The sequence below is a fragment of the Protopterus annectens genome, chromosome 3.part0 (assembly GCF_019279795.1).
Source record: "Protopterus annectens isolate FY-2018-M chromosome 3.part0, PAN1.0, whole genome shotgun sequence".
Lineage (NCBI taxonomy): Eukaryota > Metazoa > Chordata > Ceratodontiformes > Protopteridae > Protopterus > Protopterus annectens.
Genome location: NC_056731.1, coordinates 1,931,952,927 through 1,931,974,208, shown reverse-complemented (window position 1 = coordinate 1,931,974,208; position 21,282 = coordinate 1,931,952,927). Strand labels below are relative to the sequence as shown.

The 21,282-nt window shown below is 44.3% G+C and overlaps 1 protein-coding gene across 1 annotated transcript in view; it reads right to left on the bottom strand.

The window, feature by feature from the left end:
* Window positions 1-21,282, bottom strand: part of PTPN23 (protein tyrosine phosphatase non-receptor type 23) — a 1,983,393-nt gene that overhangs the window by 1,310,278 nt on the left and 651,833 nt on the right. Inside the window, exon 7 of the mRNA XM_044066015.1 lies at window positions 8,312-8,392. Within this exon, the coding sequence (XP_043921950.1) occupies window positions 8,312-8,392 (81 nt within the window). The remainder of the gene's footprint in view (window positions 1-8,311; window positions 8,393-21,282) is intronic.

The window sequence follows — 21,282 nt, the reverse complement described above, 5'->3', positions numbered from 1 at the left end:
ATGGTCTGGTAAGGACTGTTCTTTTAACCATGCATGTCTTCTGATCACTGTGCCAATCATGGCTGATCTAAAGGAAGCCTCCAGTGCATCATAGCCGCATTTTAAGGAATGATTACTGACCTGCTGAATGTTATGTACCATTTCCTGTACAGATTTTTTGTCTAATGGTTCATCCGAGGACAGCTTTTTAGTTAACTGGTCTAACATAAATTCCTGATACTGAATCATGTGGAATTGACAGTTCAAGGCCCTAGCTGAAAGAGTAGCAGAAGTGTAAACTTTTTACCCCATCTCTAAGGCCCCAGATTCCCTTTCAGAGGGAGGGTTTTGGTAGAGGTAGCTGCTACAGCCTTGGGTCCCTGGGAGATAGTTTCGGGATCTGCAAAAGGGGCCTTATACAAATGATAATGTGTGCCCGGAACCCTGTAGTACCTATCGGGCTTAGCAGGGGCCGGAGGAAGAGAATCAGGAGCAGTACAAGCATCATTAAAAGCATCATCCACAACAGAAGTACTGGAGGAATGGCTAAAGGCCTATGCTGTGGCAAATGCAAAAAGGTTCTAAGCCTTTTCCTAGAGTCTGCAAAATCCTGGCCCTGCCATTGAAATTGTTCCCTCATAGCATGCAAGGTTTCCCCAAAAGAAAATTCCTCAGGCGGAGAGGCAGAAGGAATGGAGTCTTCTGCATCAGAGTCCTCATAAGGAGAAAAAGGGGCCTCTGGAGGGTCTGAATTATCTGATTCATCAGAGGAGCCATCTGAAGAAACTGGCTCAGGGGGCTCTACTCTAGTCCTCTTCTCTGGAGGTGGGTGAGAGGCCCTGTCTGGATGTGATTGGGATCCCCGGATCAAAGAAATGAGATCCTCTGCTAGACTAAGCATTTGTGAACTAGAATTGGGCCTGTGAGAGGGGGTCTTAGCAGGCACAGATTTGGTAGTTTTTGCTGCTTTAGCCCTGGCAAAGGCCTTAATCGACATGGATGCAGGAGGCCTAGCAGCTCCACGTGCAGGGGTAGAAATATCCAAAGGGATAGTATCTGATAAATCCTGTGAACCTGCAGGAGCAGGTGGGATTTCAGTAGCAGATTCAGCCAAGCTGGAAGAGGCCTCGGTAAGTGGCAAGCTTTCGGCCGAAGGAAGAACCGTGGACTCTGTTTCAGCCGAAACAGAGACACTCGGTTGGCTTAACCGCGGTTTCGGCCGAAACCGCGGACCGCAGTGTTGGTCCTTTTCCTTGCGTTTTTAGAATGTGCAGTCGGAGTATCCGACGGCATAATGTAAGCAAAAGCGGCCGAAAAACTCTTCAGCAAATCAGACCGACGCCTAAGCGTCGTCGGTTGAAAGAAGCACAGGCTAGACAAGCTGCTACGCCGTGGTCTGGGCCTAAGCAAGGTAAGCAGTAAGAGTGGAAATCTTTATGAGGTATTTGTTTCCCACAAGTTAAACAGTTATTCACTTTTTCTGACATCGGCTGAGGCAAGAGAGAGTCCCCAACGGGGTACTTAGCTTTTAGAAGTCTTCGGTACTTGTAGTAGTAATCTCTGGTTCTGACCGACCGGCACTTGCGCACAGCTTCTGCTTGGCGCCACGCGCAAGAAAGACTGGGAAATGGCGCCGCTGATGCCTTTATACCCGAAGAACTGCCGCTATGACGTCGGGTGAAGTGCGACACCAGCCGAGGCCAGACCCAGACTTTGGAATCCGGCCGACCGAAGGGCTGCCTGACGACAGGACAACCCATTTGTAAGGACTGCAGATGCATCCTTGAAGGACATCCTTATGCGTATCATGAAGAGTTTTATACAATTCTGCAGCGACAATGCCAAAGAGATTACAGTTGTCTAAAGGGGAACCCAAAAGTTTGGTCTTAATGTCCTCAGGTAAGGATGGAAGATGTAACCAAGAGTATTTCCTTGTGACAGAACCAGATGCAGCTGCCCTAGAAAAGGCATCAGCAGATGAGAGGAAGAACTCGGAGCAGAAAAAGCAGAGGTCTTACTGTCTGAATTAGGCATATCAGCCAAACCCCACCCCCAAAGCAGGGAGAGAAAAGCCAGGACATATCTAATCATGTGGTTCTGATAATTAATGGCCTTAAAAAGCCAAGGTAGCAGAAGTATATGCTCCCCCCCCCCCAAACCTCTCCATAGCACATCTGCCCTTGTCAGAAGATAAAATATTGGAAGAGGATGTCACTTTGGATGGCTCATCTGTGGACATGGAAACAGCAGCAGGATCAGATGAAGGACTTTTTACACAAATACGTACGATCCTCAGGGGCTTTATAAATTCTGTCTGGCTTCTTAGGGGCCAGAGTCTAAGAGTCAGGAGTCTGAGAAGCTGCTGTAAATGTATCCAAAAGGGCAGCTAAAAAGTACAGTTTTGTACCTACCATATAAATGTAGATGTTCCAGTGTTCACCCTGCTGCAGTCATCACACTTGGATTATCCTGCCATCAGGCAGTCCCGCAGTCGGCCCGAATTCCAAAGTCTTGGTCTGACATTGGTTGCTGTTACTTCTTCCCTGACGTCTTGGTCCGACATCGGTTGCTGTCACTTCTTCCCTGACGTCAGTGCGCCAGGGGTCTATAAGAGGCATCCGACACCATTTTCTTCAGTTTGCATCCGACACCATTTTCTTCAGTTTTTCTTGCCCCAGATGTCAGGTGCCCCAACAGGTAGGCAAAATATATATATATAGCTAGATAAAAATAAAACAATACCTTTAGGCACAAGCAAATACACCACAGAGGTTGTATAGGATAGAGTGGTATAGATAAGTTCAGCTAGTTCAGAGGGGATGGAGGGAGGGGAACCTAAACTGCAGCAGGGTGAACACTCGAACATCTATATTTATGATAGGTACAAAACTGTACTATGTTCATCGTGTTACCCTGCTGCAGTCATCACACTTGGGTTGAATCCCAAAGCTAAGGATGGGAGGTGGAGTTAAACAGGGTTAGAAGAAGCTAGTAGGCCCTGCAAAACTGTAGTGGCAAAACCAGCTCTAGTCTTAGAATATAGAGGTAAGTGATAGTGTTTGGTGAAGGTGTGCACTGAACTCCAAGTTGCAACTTCCAGAATATCCTTGGTTGGCACTCCCCTGAGAAAGGCTGTATTCCATTTGCCCTGAATGCACTGTCCTGCCATGTGTGCTCCCCAGGCATAGTCCGATGCATCTATTGTCATAGTTTGCCTGGCTGTGGGTAAGGTGAAAGGCTGACCCTTGTTGAGGTGACATGCCTGTACCCACCATAGAAACTCCTGTTGAAGGCAGGGAATGAGTGGCATTATGGTTTCCAAGCTGTGGCTGTGCTGAGTCCATATGCTTTTCAGGTACCATTGTAATTTCCTCATATGTAGTTTTGCAAATGGTATTAGTAGTATGCAAGATGCCATGAATCCCAAGGCCTGCAGAATTTTTTTTGAAGGGAGTTGGGTCTTTGTTGCCATTATTTTTAAATATTGAGTCAGCTGTTGTTGCTTGTCTGGCATGAGATAAGTCATCTGGGCCGTTGTATTCAAGCTGGCACCCAGGAATATTATGTTTTGTGAGGGCACTAGTTTTGATTTCTTTTTGTTTACTGTGCACCCTAGGCAACTTAGAAGGTGTTTGACAAATGCCAGATGATTTAAAAGAATGTCCTTGCTTTCTGCTTGAATAAGGCAGTCGTCCAGGTATGGGTATATTTGAATTCCTCTTTGTCTGCAGTATGCAATTACTGGTGCCAGGCATTTTGTGAAGACCCTGGGCACAGCAGATAAGCCAAAGGGCAGTGTAGAGAATTGATAATGCGTTGAACCTGCAATGAAGCGGAGGTATCTTCTGCAATTTTGTCTGATAGGGACATGCAGGTATGCCTCCTTGAGGTCCAACGTTACTAGCCAAGCATTCTTGCCCAGCATGGGAAGAAGCTGCTGTAGTGTTAGCATCTTGAATTTTGGTACTTGCAGATAGGTATTCAGAACTGAAAGATCCAGAATGGGTCTCCATACTTTGTCCTTTCTTGGGACTAGAAAGAGTCTTGAGTAAAATCCTTGTCCTTGCTCCTGTGTAGGTACCTGTTGAATGGCTCTCATGTCCATGAGAGCTGTAATTTGTTTTTGTGCCTCTGCCCATTGATTTGGTGGCAGGTTTGGCATTCCTTTTATCCTTGGTAAGGTATGAAAGTGGAATCTGTATCCCTTAGAGACAATGTTTAGGACCCATTTGTCTTTTGTGATGATATGCCAGTTGTCTGCAAAAAATGCTAATTTTCCTCCCAAGGGAGCTGCCAGGAGAGATTTGCTAGGTAGTTTGAGGATTGAGTCATTGTGTTTGTCTTCTGCTAGTTTGGGGCCTGTCTTCTCCTCCTTTCTGGGTAGCAGTACCCAATTGGCGAGGTTTATAAGGGCCTTGTGACTGACCTCTGCCCCTTGGGCGTCTGTATTTGCCCCTCTGTGATCTGTCAGAAGCTGGAAAGGACCAGTTTTTTGTTGGCCAATTTCTGCTGAAACGAGGGGGTTGTAACTGCAAAAAATCCTTGACCGTTTGCATAGACTTTGCCTTATCCTCCATTTTCTTTAAAACCTCTTCTGCTTTGACACCAAATAATACATCCTGCTGTAAAGGTGCATCCAATAATTTTGCTTTAACATAATCAGGAAGTGTTTGTTCTTTTAACCAAGCATGTCTACATATGGCAGAGCCAGTAACAGCTGCTCTGCAGGAAGCTCCCAATGAATCAAATCCGCATTGTAAAGTATGTTTGCCCACCTGTTCAGCTGCATGCAACAGATCCCGCATTTCCTTGAATTCAGACTGTTCAGTATGTGTGCTCATTTTTTGTTTTAATTGAGACATTAGGAATTGCTGATATTTCAGCATGTGAAACTGACAATTTAATGCTCTCATAGCCAGAGTTGCTGAGGTGTATATTTTCTTTCCCCATCTATCTAGGGCTCTGGAATCCCTTTCAGAGGGCACAGGATTTTTAGCCACAGAAGCTTTAGCTCCCTTAGGACCCTGGGAAATTGTTTCTGGGTCAGCCACAGGGCTTTTATAAAGGAATTTGTGTGAGTCAGGTACTCTGTAGTATCTGTCTTGTTTGGCTGGAGCAGGAGGTAGAGAGTCTGAATTTAAACTAGACTCCAAGTAGACATTATCCACAATATCTAAAACTGGAGGGATAGCAAGAGGTCTGTGTTGGGGTAGTAAAAGGAACTCTCAGAGCCTTTTCTTAGAATCAGAGTAGTCCTGGCCTTCCCAGTGGAAATGTTCCCTCATGGTATGTAAAGTTTCTCCAAAGGAGTAATCTTCAGGGGGAGATGCTGAGGGAATAGAGTCGTCAGCATCAGAGTCTTCATAAGGTGGAAAAGTGTAATCCTGTTCCTCAGAAGAATCTGAGGAAATTGAAACCTGGTCAGAGGAAGCATAATCCTCCTCTTGTCTTGGTCTTTTATCAGGAGGGGGATGGGAACCCCTGATTAGGGCAATCAAATCTTCAGCCATCTTAAGCATCTGTTTCTTAGGCATGGGGCCTTGAACTGTAGACTGATGTACAGTCTTCTTAGGTTTTAAAGGAGTTTTAAGCTTAGCATAAGATTTAATGGTGAGTGTAGTCGGTATGAAGACACCTTCTGCAACCGAAGGTGTTTCCACTGCACCGGGGTCTACTTCTGCTCCGGTGTCGGAAGATGGCTGCGTCGGCCTAGTAGACTCCGCTTGAGAATCCACAGCTGTCTGGGGTTCCAGTTCTGCGGTCATCAGGGGCTGCGTAGGTGCCTCACTGAAAACCAGAAAACCGACGACAGGCCCAGCAGAGGACTCAGAGTCTGGCTTGTTCCTAGGCTGCCTGTCCTTATCCTTGCATTTTTTATGTATGCCGGTCGTCGGCTGTTCCGAAGGCATGATATAAATAAATTTCCTACCAAAGTAATGTTGTGCGAAGTCAAAACGGTGTTTGATAGTTTGTTTATTAAACCTAGCACAAAACCGACAACCTGTGACGTCGTGGTCTGGGCCTAGGGCAAGGAATACAATAGGAATGGAAGTCCTTATGAGGTATTTGCTTCCCACAAGAAATGCAATTGTTAACTTTTTCTGACATCGGACTGAAGTAAGAAAAGGTTCCCCAACGGGGTACTTAGCTTTATTGAAGACTTCGGACTGAAATTCGAATCGAAAATCTCAGGTGTCGGCCGACTGGCACTTGCGAACTGCTTCTGCTTCAGGCACCGCGCGGCAAGAAAGACTGGGGAAAATGGCGTCGGATGCCTCTTATATACCCCTGGTGCACTGACGTCAGGGAAGAAGCGACAGCAACCGACGCCGGACCAAGACTTTGGAATTCGGGCCGACTGCGGGACCGCCTGACGGCAGGATAACCCAAGTGTGATGGCTGCAGCAGGGTAACACGATGAACATCAGGAGGGACTGCAGAAAGTCTGGCTGAGTACATTTGCAAGAGTTCATAATATCTTTTTTGAACCTCAGAAATCTGGGAACAGTCTCACTTCTCCTATTAGGGGTGGAAGACCAGGGAGCAGAAGCAGGGACAGACAACCCTTGTGGGGGTTTCAGGGCCACAGTGGGCATTAAGTAAAGCCCTGCCACTGTTTGTGAGGATATTTTCCCACCGAAGCCACGTTTGGGTTTCTGTTTCTTTTTTAAAGGAACATCTGCTTTAACAACACTAGGAGGTTCAGACCCCTGCCTAGATTCAATGAGGGTACCAGGCACCTCTTCCCTTACTAATATTCTGGAATGCCCCTAGGCCCCCTTGGTTATAATTAGCTGTGGCTGGTTGTCAACATCTTTACCAGACATATGCCCATTATCAGCAGATATGCTGGTGGACACCTCTATCTTAATCTTCAATTGGGTCATGGCAGAGGGAGCTGGCACTGGCACCAGACAGTCCTCAGGTTTTTCATCCGACCACAGGGAGAAGTAAGTTGGAGGCTGGACAGTAGCAGGATCAGTACTTGCCTATTTAGCTTTTCTTAAGTGGCAGCTGAACTTCAGGCCAGGTGGAACCAGCCACGGCAGCCTGAGCCAAAAGCTTCAGACACTGGTTTTCCAGTGAGGGATTACAGACAGCAGCATTGTGTCTTAGGGAAAACTTCCTGACAAATCTCACACCAAGTACGGTTTGTGTGTAGCACCAAAACAAAAAAACACTTATTGTATCTATTTTTATGAGAATCTGCTTCCCACACTCACTTTTTCTTTTCCTGAATGACATGAAAACAAACTACATGGAAGAAAAAAGACTAGAAAGAACCCCAACTGGCACTTTTCATTAGAAGCCTTGACAGATGAACCAGTTCGGTGAATAATGTTCAGACCAAATTCTGAGGAAACACTTGGACCGGTGGCAAAGAAGTAATGAGGATTAAGCATCTGTACATCACATATGTACTTTATGCCTTGTACACAGGACATGCATCTGATGTACACCTGGAAGGTATAAAGGCTTTGGTATGCTGACCAGACATTAGGCTATCATTGGCAGAATATCCCCAAGAGTAAAGAATACTGCAATGCTGATAAGGAAGGGGATATGCAGTAATGACCACTTTACTTTTATATTTGGCAAACACATGTCTTTAATAATGTAACATTCTCCATTTAGGGGGCTCCTCTCAGCTTCAGGATGACTATACAATCTCGATTAATTCAATTTTGTCTTGAAACTCCATGCAATAATGAGCATGCTTAAACTTCACTGCAACACTTCCTTTAAAAACAAACAAACAAAAAAAAAAAAAAAAACAATGTTCGATTTACAAGTTATGAAACTGCATTATCAATATTATGGGAGGCTAATAGCAGTTGCTGTTACAAATGAATATACGCATGCTATCAGTTTTATTTTTTTGCATCAGACACCACCCAACTATACATTTTCAAACCACTTGGACTCATCCAATGAAAATTTACTGTGACTGGGGTTTTTGTCCAGACTGTATAGTTGAATGAACATTATCTACTATAACAGTAGATGGGCAAACACACTGATTAAACCAGTACTTCAGTATCCTTCAAAATGCTTAGGAATTAGCGATAGGTGGACATTCATTCACAGTGCCAGACTTCAACAATTTTAGGTGCCTCAACTATTTATCCGCACTGTTTTCAATTTACTCTAAGAAAGTATGAGCAAACTGCAACAGGCTATGGCCTAATGGGCTGTGCTATTTAACAAAGAACCAAAATGTTACAATGTACCCCAGATATGGCATGTCATTTGGACTACTTTGGGTAAGCAAAAAAAAAAAATAGGAGAAACAACAATGTAAGCAAACAAGAATAAATTATAATACACTTGCCTGGGCACTGATCCTGGCTACAAGAAAACTCTTCCTGTTGTCCAACATGGACTTTTCTAGCAAACACTCCTGTGCCTGACCCTAGGAATAAAGGGAAAAGGATTATCAGTTTGGGGATTTTAAAAGTTCTGTCTTACAAAACCCCAAAACATTCCCAAGTCCTTCACAAAAGCCAATGTACACCATTCTCAATGAATAAACATTTCATTCCAGTTCTGTTTTTTTTTAAACAAAATGGCAGCTATCAGAAAATAAACACATTCAGGAAAGGAAAAACAAGTTATGTAATAATGTATGACAAAACAGCCCTTAAAAGGAAATAATGGGTAACAGGTTAGAACAGTAAAAACCACCAATATTAATTGGCAGTATCCCACTACAAACTCCCCTAACAGAGATATCCATGGACAAATTTCCTCCTCACTTTTTTGTCAACAGTGAAATTGGCATACCAAGGGGCAGCACTGAGGAAAGTAAGTTGATTTGATGCATAAAATGAGTTCAAAAGTGAACTACATGATGATGAAGACAGAAGAGTAAAATCCCATCCCCTTATTCTTTTATTCATACTACCTGTACAGCCCTTTTTTGATTAGAAGGACCAAGACTGTGTCAGCAAAGTAAAGTTGTGTGTGACATGCTCATCTTTGAAGACAGGTTACTATAAGAAGAAATCATAACATATGGTTTTACTTGTTAGTTGAGCTGCATTAGTTTACCCATTTCTTCTACAGCCGTTTTCTTTCTGGTAAAGACTAATGCTGGTTTGGTGTCAGTGAATGCACAGATGAAGGTGATGTAATGCAGTCACATAAATCAACATTTGCCCTCTTCAGTTATTCAAGACAAAATCCTCTTTAAGGAGAAGTGTGCCTGTGAAACACGGGCCTATTAGTGTGTCTACAAGCTAATTATACAAGCTAACTATAACAGTAAAGTAGAGTTGTGTACACTTACCATAAATGTAGATGTTAAAGTGTATTCACTGCTGCAGTCATCACATTTGGGGTTATCTGCTTGCAGTAGCCCTCAGTCGGCCTGATTATGAAAGTTTTGGGTCCTGTGTCGGTTCCATGACGTCAGGTAGTCAGGGGTATAAAGCATGCAGCCGACACTAAAACATCAGTTTTTCTTGCCCCAGATTGGGAAGCAATTAAATATATATATATATATATATATATATATATATATATATATATATATATATATCTACACACACACACACACACACACACAAACAAGGTTACACATCCAAAAAAAAAAAGCAAATACACCAGGAAGCTTTTAAGCATAGTAAAGGAGAGTAAAGGTATAGACAAAAGAAGTCAGGGGGCTGGAGGGAGGGTAACCAGGACTGCAACAGTGAATACACTCGAACATCTACATTTATGGTAAGTGTACACAACCATACTATGTTCATCGTGTTTCACTGTTGCAGTCATCACATTTGGGTAGATTCCCAAAGCTAAGGATGGGAGGAGGCATTTAGATAGCCTTAGGACCAACTATAAGGCCCTGCAAAACTGCAGTGGCGAAGCCGGCTCTGGATTTAAAGAAAAACTAGTAAATGGCAATGCTTGGTGAAAGTATGTACAGAACTCCAGATAGCAGCTTCGAGGATGTCCCTGGTAGGTACACCTCTGAGAAAGGCTGTAGATGTAGATGCAGCCCTGTTTGAATGAGGTCTAATCCCCTGTGAGATAGGTTTTCCATGGTGCTTATAGGAGAAATTAATGCAATGGTCTTATCCATTTAGAAATAGTTCACTTTGAACTAGCCTTCCCCTCTGCCTCTGCAGCAAAAGCCACTAGCAATTGTTCAGATTTCCTTTGAGGTTTGGTCCTGTGCAAATAAAATCTAAGTTGTCTGTGCACATCTAAGGAGTGCATTATCCTTTCCCCTTTGTTCTGTGGATTAGAGAAGGTTGGCAAATGAATGGACTGATTAAGAGCCACACTGGATACCACCTTGGGCATGAAGGAGGGATTGTTCTGAGGGAAACCCTGTCCGCATGAAATGTGATGTAAGGCTCCACTGCCATTAGGGCCTGTAGTTCAGATACCCTTCTTGCTGAAGTAATTGCTAAAAGGAAGGCTGTTTTCCAAGAAAGAAATTTTAACTCTGCAGTTGCAGCTGGCTCAAAAGGAGGAAGAGTGAGTTTTTCCAATACAAAGTTAAGGTCCCAGGCTGGAGTTGGGGTTCTCCTGGGTGTTCTTAAGTTTTTGGCCCCTCTGAGGGACTGCTTGAGCAGTGGATGAGAAAAGAGGGGTGGTTCTGTGTTGCAATGAGCTGAAATGGCTGAGGAGTAAATTCTGATAGAGGAAAAAAGAAAGGCCCTTGTGAAGCATCTCAGTTAGGTATTGAAGAATCTGAGGCAAATTGGGTGCTGCTATGCCCATCCCTTGAGTTTGGTTCCAGGCACAGAATCTTTTCCATTATACAGCATAAGATTTTCTAGTACTAGGCCTCCTAGCTTCCAAAATGACATCCAACACTGAGGGATGGTAATGGAGAGATGTTTGCTGAGGGATGGTAATGGAGAGATTAGAAAATTGGCCAGGCTGCCAGGGTCAGGGTCTGAAGATGAGGGTGCAGAATCTGGCTCCCCTGTGGTGACAGCAGGGTAGGGGTCTGAGGCAGGTGTCATGGAGCCAGCAGTGACAAACTGGGCAAGAGGGGGTACCAGTGTTGGCATGGCCAGTCTGGTGCAATCAGTATCATCCTTCATTTGACCTAGTTGATCTTTACTAGTACAATGGAGAGAAGAGGCAGAGGAGGAAAGGCATAAACTAATAGATTTTTCCAGATGAAGGACAGAGCATCCACTTTCCAAGCTTGTTTGTGGAGAGTCCTTGTGCAGAATTTGTCCAATTGCTAGTTCAGGGGGAGACAAACATGTCTATATCTGGGCACCTCCATTTGTTTATCAACATGTTGAAAACCTTTGGTTCCAGTTTCCACTCGTGTGGGTCCATGAGATTTCTGCTGAGTTCGTCTGCCAGTGTATTTAGTTTTCCTGGCAGGAATTGAGCCTGTAGATGCACTTGGTAGCTCAAGGCTGTGTTCCATAGAGCTATGGCTAGTCTGCAGAAGGGGTAAAAATGGGTACCCCCCTGCTTGTTTATGTACCACATAACAGTGGTGTTGTCCGTCCTTACCATTAATTGTCCTGGAAGAATGTGGTCCTTGAAGGCTGTCAGAGCATTCTGTACAGCTAACATTTAATTTTGATTGATATGCAGGTGCATTTGACTTGAGTTCCATTTGCCCTGAATGCACTTCCCTGCCAGGTGAGCCCCCCCATGCATAGTCTGATGCGTCTGTTGTTAGGGTTTGGGTGGCAGGGGGTAGAGTGAAGTCTCTTGTTTTGGTGGCAGGCCTCTGCTTACCAAAGGAACTCTAGCTGTAGGCAAGGTATGACAGGAATCATTGCTTCTAGAGCCTGAGAAAGTTGACACCATAGGCTTTTTAGACACCATTGTAGTTTCCACATATGCAGTCTTGCATATGGAATTAGAAGAATGCAGGAGGCCATGAATCTCAAGGCTTGCAGTATTTGCCTTGCAGATAGCATGGTTTTTGTGGCCATTAGTTTGAACTAAGTTGTCACATGAATTTCTTTCTCTGGCATGAGGAAAGCCATCTGGGAAGTTGTGTTCAAGCTTGCTCCCAGGAATATAATTTGTTGACAGGGCACCAGATGTGATTTATTTTCTTTTATGGTGTACCCCAGACAAGTTAGCATGTTTTGTACAAATGCCAGATGATTCAAATGTATGTCCTGGCTTTCTGCCTAAATTAGACAATCGTCCAGGAATGGGTATATTTGAATATTTAAAATAAAATGAAATAAACCAAGTTAGCACACAAACATACATTTAATTCAAACCAAAAATAGAAAAAATACAAAAAATAAAAAATTTGAATATTTCTTTGCCTGCAAAATGCAATGACTGGAGCTAGACACTTTGTGAATACCCTGGTCACAGTGGATAAGCCAAAGGGCAGTGCAGAGAAAGTACAGTTTTGTACCTACCATAAATGTAGATGTTCGAGTGCTAATACAGCTGCAGTCATAACAGATGGGTTCTCCTGCCGTCGGGCGGGTCCTTGGTCGGCCGAATTCCGAAGTCTAGGTCCGGCGTCGGTTGTCGTCGCTTCTTCCCTGACGTCAGTGCAACAGGGGTATAAAGGAACCAGCCGACGCCATTTTCTTCAGTTTTTCTTGCCCCAGATGTCAGGTGCCCCCAGAAGGAAGGCAATACATAAATTTGTGTAATAATGCAGTGCAATATAATCAAAATACAGTAGTTGCAAGCAAATACATCATAAATGAATACCCCAATCAGGTTGTATGAGGATGTGTTAGCCTATAGGCCTGTCCCAAGAGGGGAAGGAGGGAGGGAAACCTGGACTGCAGCTGTATTAGCACTCTAACATCTACATTTATGGTAGGTACAAAACTGTACTATGTTCATCGTGCATACAGCTGCAGTCATAACAGATGGGTAGAAACCCAAAGTTAAGAAAGGGGTGGTAGGCACTAGGTGGAACTAGGAGGAGCCAAAATGCCCTGCAAGACTGCAGTGGCAAAGCCTGCTCTAGATTTGGAGTAGAATGGTAGGTTGTAGTGCTTGGAGAAGGTATGCACAGAACTCCAAGTGGCTGCTTCCAAAATATCCTTGGTAGGAACTCCTCTGAGAAAGGCTGCAGAGGTGGCTGTGGCCCTGGTGGAATGAGTTCTAATGCCTGTAGGTACAGTTTTGCCATGAAAGGAATAGCAAAAGCGTATGCAGTGGGCTATCCATTTTGAGATTGTCTGTTTGGAAATTGGCTTTCCTTGAGCTCCTACCACATAGGCCACAAAGAGCTGTTCTGATTTTCTGAAAGGCTTAGTTCTGTCCAAATAATAATGCAGTTGTCTGTGGATGTCCAAGGAATGTAGTAATCTCTCCCCTTTGTTTTGAGGATTAGGATAAAAGGTAGGTAAATGTATGGCCTGATTTAAAGCTACCCTGGATACCACTTTAGGCATAAAGGACGGGTTGGTTCGTAAGGAAACTCTGTCCTGATGGAAGATGACAAAAGGCTGGACAGCCATGAGAGCCTGTAGTTCTGAAACTCTACGAGCTGAGGTGATAGCCAGAAGGAAAGTTGTTTTCCAGGACAAATATTGCAAATCTGATGAGGCAGCTGGCTCAAAGGGAGGCAAGGTCAGTTTTTCCAGAATGAAATTAAGATCCCAAGCAGGTATTGGTTGTTTCCTTGGAGGTCTTAAATTCTTAGCCCCTCTGAGGAACTGTCTTAAGAGAGGGTGAGAGAATAAAGGTGGATCAGTGTTGTATTCTGCAGAAATGGCTGAGGCATGGATTTTGATGGAAGAGAAAGAAAGTCCACTGCTTAGCAGTTCAGTCAAATATTGTAGTATTTGAGGTAAATTCAGTTTTCCAGGATCCTGGCCCTTTTCTCATTCCAGACACAAAACGTTTCCATTTTGGAGTAAGCTTTTCTAGTTGATGGCCTTCTGGCCTCCAAAATGACATCCTGCACCTCCTTGGAGAGTAGGGCCTGTTGTGATGCTAAGGAATCTTCCATGCGGCTAGATTGAGTGTTTTTAGCTGGCTGTGAAGAGTTTTGAAGCTGTGCTGAGTCAGAAGAAGAGGCATTAGAGGCAGGGTCCATGGTGGGGAATGCGTCAGGCTCCTCAGGAGTGAGTACCAGTGTTGCCTTGGCCAGTCCGGAGCAATGAGAATCATCTTTGGTCTGTCTGCTCTGGTCTTCAATAGAACTTTGGGCAGCAGAGGAAGAAGTGGGAAGGCATAAACTGTCATTGATGTCCAACTGAAAGAGAGAGCGTCCACTCTCCAGGCCTTTGGATGGATGATCCTTGAGCAGAATTTTGTCAATTGATGATTTTTTGTGGGAGGCAAAGAGATCTATGTCTGGCCTTCCCCATTCTTGGATTATTTCTGTAAAAACTTTTGGATGCAATTTCCATTCGTGTGGATCTGTCATATTCCTGCTTAGGTTGTCTGCCAGCGTGTTTTCCTTGCCTGGCAAGTACTGTGCTTGTAGTTCCATTTGTAAGTCCATGGCCATGTTCCAAAGTGACATAGCCAGTCTGCATAGGGGGTAAGAATGTGTTCCTCCCTGTTTGTTATGTACCACATAACTGTGGTGTTGTCCGTTCTTATCAATAGTTGACCTGGTTGTAGAAGGTCCTTGAAAGCTATAATAGCATTTATCACTGCTAGCATTTCTTTTTGATTGATGTGGAAGTGCTTTTCTTTTTGGGACCATTTGCCCTGAATGCACCGATCTGTCATGTGCGCCCACCAGGTGTAGTCCGAGGCGTCTGTTGTGATGACTTGATTTGCTTGAGGCTTGCTGAATGGAAGACCTGTGTTTGTTTGGCATGCTTGAGCCCACCACAGAAATTCCTTTTGCAGACATGGAATTAGTGGTATTATTGTTTCCAAACTGTGGCTGCGTTGAGACCATATGTTTTTCAGGTACCATTGTAGTTTCCTCATATGCAGCCTTGTACATGGGATTAGTAAGATGCAAGATGCCATGAATCCCACAGCCTGCAGGATTTTCCTTGCAGTCAGCCTGGCGTAATTTGCTAGTGTTCTGAAGTATTGAATTAGTTGCCCCTGCTTCTCTGGCGTGAGGTAGGCCATCTGGGTGTTTGTGTCCAAATTGGCACCCAGGAAAATTATTTTCCGAGAGGGTATCAGCCTTGATTTCTTTTTGTTGACTGTGTATCCCAGAGAGTTCAATAACATTATTACATAAGCCAGATGTTTCAGAAGAATGTGCTTGCTGTCCGCTTGGATCAGGCAGTCGTCCAAATAGGGGTATATTTGTATCCCTTGAAGTCTGCAGTAGGCAATTACTGATGTCAGGCATTCCGTGAATACTCTGGGCGCAGTAGATAAGCCAAAGGGCAATGCAGAGAATTGATAATGGGTTGAACCTGCAAGAAATCTGAGGTACCTTCTGCAATTTTGTCTGATTGGGACATGCAGGTATGCCTCTTTGAGGTCCAATGTTACCAGCCAAGACTCCTTGCCCAGCATGGGAAGAAGTTGCTGTAGAGTGAGCATCTTGAATTTTGGTACGAGTAGAAATGTGTTTAGGATGGATAGGTCCAAAATAGGTCTCCAATCCTTTCCCTTTCTTGGCACCAGAAATAGCCTGGAATAAAAACCTTGACCTTGTTCGTGCGTAGGTACCTCTTGAATAGCTTTCATGTTTATGAGCTCTGTAATTTGCCTTTGTGCCTCTGCCCTTTGATTGTGTGGCAGGTTTGGCATGCCTCTCATTTTTGGAAGGGTGTGAAAATGGAATTTGTAGCCTCTGTTTATAATGTCCAGGATCCATTTGTCCTTTGTGACAATATGCCAATTTTTTGAAAATAATGACAGCTTTCCTCCTAAGGGGGCTGCCATTTGAGACCTGGTTGGCATGCAAAGGGAAAAGTCATTGGGTTTGCTTTCTGAAAGATTGCGAGTTGTCCTCACCACCTTTTTGTGTAGGAGCTTGCCATTGTCTGCCTCTAAACGATCCTTGGGATTGTCCTCTGCCCCTCGTGCACCTGTATCTGCCTCTTTGGGGTCAGTCTGTGGCAGGAAAGGACCAGTTTTTGGAAGGCCAATTTCTACTAAAACGTGGGGGTTGAACCTGTAGAAATTCTTTCACAGTTTGCATTGATTTAGCCTTTTCCTCCATTTTCCTTAATACCTCCTCAGCATTAGCTCCAAAAAGTACATCTTTTTGAAGAGGGGTGTCTAGTAATTTAGCTTTGACATGATCAGGCAAGGCTTGTTCCTTGAGCCAGGCATGCCTACGTATGACTGATCCTGTAACAGCAGCTCTACATGAGGCCTCTAGAGCATCAAAACCACATTGTAAGGTATGCTTACCCACTTGTTTTGCACTATGCATCAAATCCTGCAACTCCTTCAAGTCTGGTTGTTCAGGTTGTGACATTTTACTTTTCAATTGTGATAACAAAAACTGTTGGTATTTTAGCATATGAAACTGACAGTTTAAGGCCCTCATGGATAAGGTAGCCGAGGTATATACCTTTTTTCCCTACCTTTCTAAGGATCTGGAATCTCTCTCGGAAGGCAATGGATTTTTAGCAATGGAGGCCTTAACTCCCTTGGGGCCCTGTGAGATGGTTTCTGGGTCAGCAGCATGGCTTTTGTATAGAAATTGGTGTGAGTCAGGAACCCTGTAGTACCTGTAAGGCTTAACTGGAGCTGGAGGTAGAGAGTCCGGGTTAAGGCAGGCCTCCGAGTAAACATCATCTAGGATGTCCAAGACAGGAGGTATAGCCAGAGGCCTGTGCTGAGGTAGCAATAGAAATTCCCCGAGCCTTTTCTTGGAATCTGAATAATCTTGGCCTTCTCAGTGGAAGTGTTCCCTTTAAGGTATGCAAAGTTTCCCCAAATGAGTAATCCTCAGGGGGGGATACAGAAGGGATGGACTCCTCCGCATCAGAGTCTTCAAAAGGGGAGTAAGAATGTTCCTGATCATCAGAGTGCTCTGAAATAATGGAGCCCTGATCAGAGGAGGGGGAATCTTCCTCCACTCTGGGCCTTTTGTCCGGTGGGGGCTGCGAACCTCTGATAAGAGTAATTAAATCCTCAGCCATTTTAAGCATCTGTTTCTTAGGCATGGGGCCTGGGGATGGGCCCTGTGTAGCTGGTCTCTTAGAGTGCATGGTTGCTTTAGACTTTGTGAAAGCCTTGATGGAGAAAGAAGAGGAAGGTCTGAAGACACCTTGAGTGGAGGTGGATCTGTCCACATTCTGAGTTTCAACGCCAAGAGTGGCTTCGGTATCTGTAGTCGGGGTGTGGGCCGAGGAGCCTGCGACCTCGGACACAGGAGACATCATCAAAGAAGTGTCGTTGGTAGTCAGGGGCTGCGTAGGCGCCTCGCTGAGAACCGGACCACGTGTAGTCGGCTTTGGCGTGGTGTCTGTAGAGGCCGCGGACCTCATGTGTCGGTCCTTGTCTTTGCGTTTTTTAGACAAAACTGGAGTTGGAGTATCCGATGACATAGTATAGTTAAATGCTTTTCCAAAATAATGCTGGGCGAACTCCGCCCGACGCTTAATAGTGCATTTGTTGAATGTAGCACAAAAGCGACAGACCGAGACGTCGTGGTCTGGGCCTAAACAAGGTATACAGAGGGAATGGAAATCCTTATGCGGTATTTGCTTCCCACAAGAAATACAATTATTAACTTTGTCTGACATCGGTCTGAGGCAAGAAAAGTTTCCCCAACGGGGTACTTAGCTTTTAAGAAGACTTCGGTTTCCAAATTTTCGTAATCTCAGGAGCTGGCCAACCGGCACTTGCGAACTGCTTCTGCTTCGGGCACCGCGCGGCAAGAAAGACTGAAGAAAATGGCGTTGGCTGGTTCCTTTATACCCCTGTCGCACTGACGTCAGGGAAGAAGCGACGACAACCGACGCCGGACCTAGACTTTGGAATTCGGCCGACCGAGGACCTGCCTGACTGCAGGAGAACCCATCTGTTATGACTGCAGCTGTATGCATGATGAACATCTGATAGTGCATGCAGCCTGCTTTGAAGCATAGGTATCTTCTGCAAGATTCCCTGATTGGGACGTGCAGGTAGGCTTCTTTTAAATCTAGTGTTGCCAACCAGGCATCGTTGCCTAGCATAGGAAGTAACTGGTGAAGAGTTAGCATCTTGAATTTTGGAATCACCAAAAAGGTGCTTAATATACAAAGGTCCGGGACAGGATGCCAGGAGTTGTCTTTTCTGATTACCAGGAAAAGTCTTGAGTAGAAATCTTGTCCCTTTTCCTCTTCTGGTACAGTTTGAATAGCCTTTATGCATAAGAGAGAGAGTACTTGCTTTTGAACCTCTGCCCACTGATTTGGTGGTAGATTCGGCCCACCATTTGGGGTTGGTAATGTATGGAAGTGAAATCTGTATCCTTGGGAAACTATATTTAAAACCCATTTGTCCTGGGTAATGAGTTCCCAGTTTTTTGCCTGCAGAGCAATCTTTCCCCCTAAAGGAGCAGCCAGTTGAGAAGTGCTTGAAAGTTTTAAGGTTAAATCATTGAGATGGTTTACCACAGAGTGGAGTTGTACTACTCCCTGATTTGGAAGTGGAGCCCCCCACTGTTTAGTCAAGTGCATACCCTGGGACTGAAGCCTGGGTGTTCTGCTGGTTTGGGGTTTGGACTGAGAAGGCCTGGAAAAGGCAGGAAAGGACCAATTCTTAGAAGGCCAATGCCTACTAAATCTTGGAGGTTGTACTTGCAGGAAATATTTAACAGTTTGCATAGATTTAGCCTTTTCTTCCATCTCTTTTAAGAACTACTTCTGCTTTGTTGCCAAACAGGCAGTCCTGATTTAAGGGAGCATCCAGCAATTTAGTTTTAACATGATCTGGCAAAGATTGCTCCTTAAGCCAAGCATGCCTTCTAAGTACAGACCCAGTGACAGCAGCCCTGCAAGATGCCTCTAGTGAATCAAAACCACATTGCAAAGTATGCTTTCCAACCTGTTCAGCAGAATGCATTAAATCCTGTAAATCCTTATTTTTAGCACAGTCATGAATCAACATAATTTCTGTTTAAGCAATCCAGTGATATACTGCTGATACTTTAACATATGAAACTGGTAGTTTAAGGCCATAATGGCCAAAGTTGCAGAAGTGTATACTTTATTACCCCATCTATCCAGTACCCTGGAGTCTCTATCAGAAGGGGTAGGATTTTTGGCAGTAGTAGCCTTGATGCCTTTGGGTCCCTGTGAAATGGTCTCAGGTCCACAGTACGATTTTCAAAAGGAACTTGTGAGAGTCAGGAACCCTGCAGTATCTATCAGGTTTTCTGGGAGAAGGAGGTAAAGAATCAGGGGTCAAGCTAGATGCAGGAAAGGCATCAACAATGTCTAGTACAGGAGGGAAAGCTAAAGGCCTGTACTGGGGCAGGAGTAAGAAATCCCTAAGCCTCTGTTTAGAATCAGAGTAATCCTGGCTTTCCCAGCAAAAGTGCTCCCTAAGAGTATGCAGGGTTTTACCAAAAGAGAAATCCTCTGGGGGGGAGCAGAGGGAATAGAGTCCTCTGCATCAGAATCCTCATAGGTAGATAAGGGTAAACCCTGCTTCTCAGAGGAAACAGACATTTCAGAATCCTGGTCAGACGTATCATAAGCAAATTCATTCCTAGGTCTCTTAGAGGGGGAAGGTTGGCTTCCCATGATTAAAGTAATAAGGTCTTCAGTCATTCTTATCGTTTTTTAGGCATAGAGGCCGGAACATGCGGTCTGGGCTTTGATTTTCTAGGCATAATTCGAGTTTTAGGCCTTGAAGAAGAAGATGGAATCGGTTTAATATGCAAGTCAGTAGGCCTGAATACACCCTCAGAAGCCAGTACTTGCAGAGTGGCTCAGGACCCATCCAAGGTAGAGACATCCACAGATTCCACTTTTGAAGCATCTCGCGGCATACCGGACTCCAAATGGGTCTCAGTAGTGGCCTGCGAATCTGAAGTAGTGGGTATATCAGGGGCTGCGAAAGTGCCTCACTGAGTACCGGCGAACTGGCAACTGGCTTAGAAGAAGTGTCGTCAGCAGCTTTGGACCTAGGTGGCCTGTCTCTGTCTTTATCTTTGCATTTTTTTCAGAATGCCGGTAGTCAGATGGCTTACTGAAGACATATCTGGATAACTGAACCAAGTGCCAAAATATTTAGAAGCGTAAATAAACAGAAGACGAATAGTTCGTTGCTTAAATAAGGCACAAAACCAACAGCGAGGTACATCGTGGTCAAGGCCTAGGCAAGGAATACAGTACGAATGAAAATCTTTGTGAGGTACTTGCTTTCCACAAGAAATACAATTATTGACTTACTGACATCAGTTTAGAGCAAGAAAAAGTTTCCCCAACGGGGTACTTAGCTTTAGTTGAAGACTTCAATTCTGAAACTTGAAAATGAAAATTTCAGGAGTCGGCCGACCGGCACTTGCAAATTGCTTCTGCTTCGGGCACCGCAAGGCAAGAAAGACTGATGTAATGGCGTCGGCTGCATGCTTTATACCCCTGACTACCTGACGTCACGGAAGATGAGGCTGCAACCGACGCAGGACCCAAGACACTGATAATCAGGCCGACTGAGGGCTACTGCAAGCAGATAACTCAAATGGGATGACTGCAATAGTGAAACACGAAGAACATCAGTCAAAACAGTAATAAACTAAACAAATCACAACAGCAACTGAGGCAGCGGGGGTGGGGGGTGATGCTTTACTGTTACAGTAACTTCTCCACAAAAATCTACAGTTGCGTGTTATAGATCAGAGCATAGCTTGTGTGCACAATGTCTTTAAGGAAGTGTGCAAGGCTGTGCGTGCATGTATATATTCCAGACATGTGCAATCCCTAGTGCCACTTTGAAGAAGCAGCCAGTGTGTAAGCATGTATGATCACAAAAGGTAAGTTTGTATATAAAAGTTACTTAGTCATAGTCAAATAAGCTTTATAGTAATGTGTTTGTATAGAATAAAGCTGCTTAAACAGAACCCATGGAGACTCGTTTATTCATGTACCATCATGAAAGCGACAGGGTGTCAAAACTGGGATGGAAAAGGACAAAAACATATGGAGCCACGAGATGTAAAGGTGACAGTGAAGGTAAAACCAGAAAACAGTGCGAACATAACCAGAAGCAATTAAAGGTAATGAAAAAACAACACAAATTACTTGCTCGGTGCAAAGAGACAAGAAAAGGAATTTACAAGGGCATAAACCGCATTATCAGGCAAGTGGAAAGCTCAAAAAGTTTGTAAACTAAAGAAATGTTTAACATAAAAGTGCTTGATGAAACAAATGTGTTTAAAAGTACAAAATGAGCAGGTTTAAAGCAGAAGGAGTGAGTTTAAGGCATGACTGGGCATATTTAGAGTAAAACAAACAA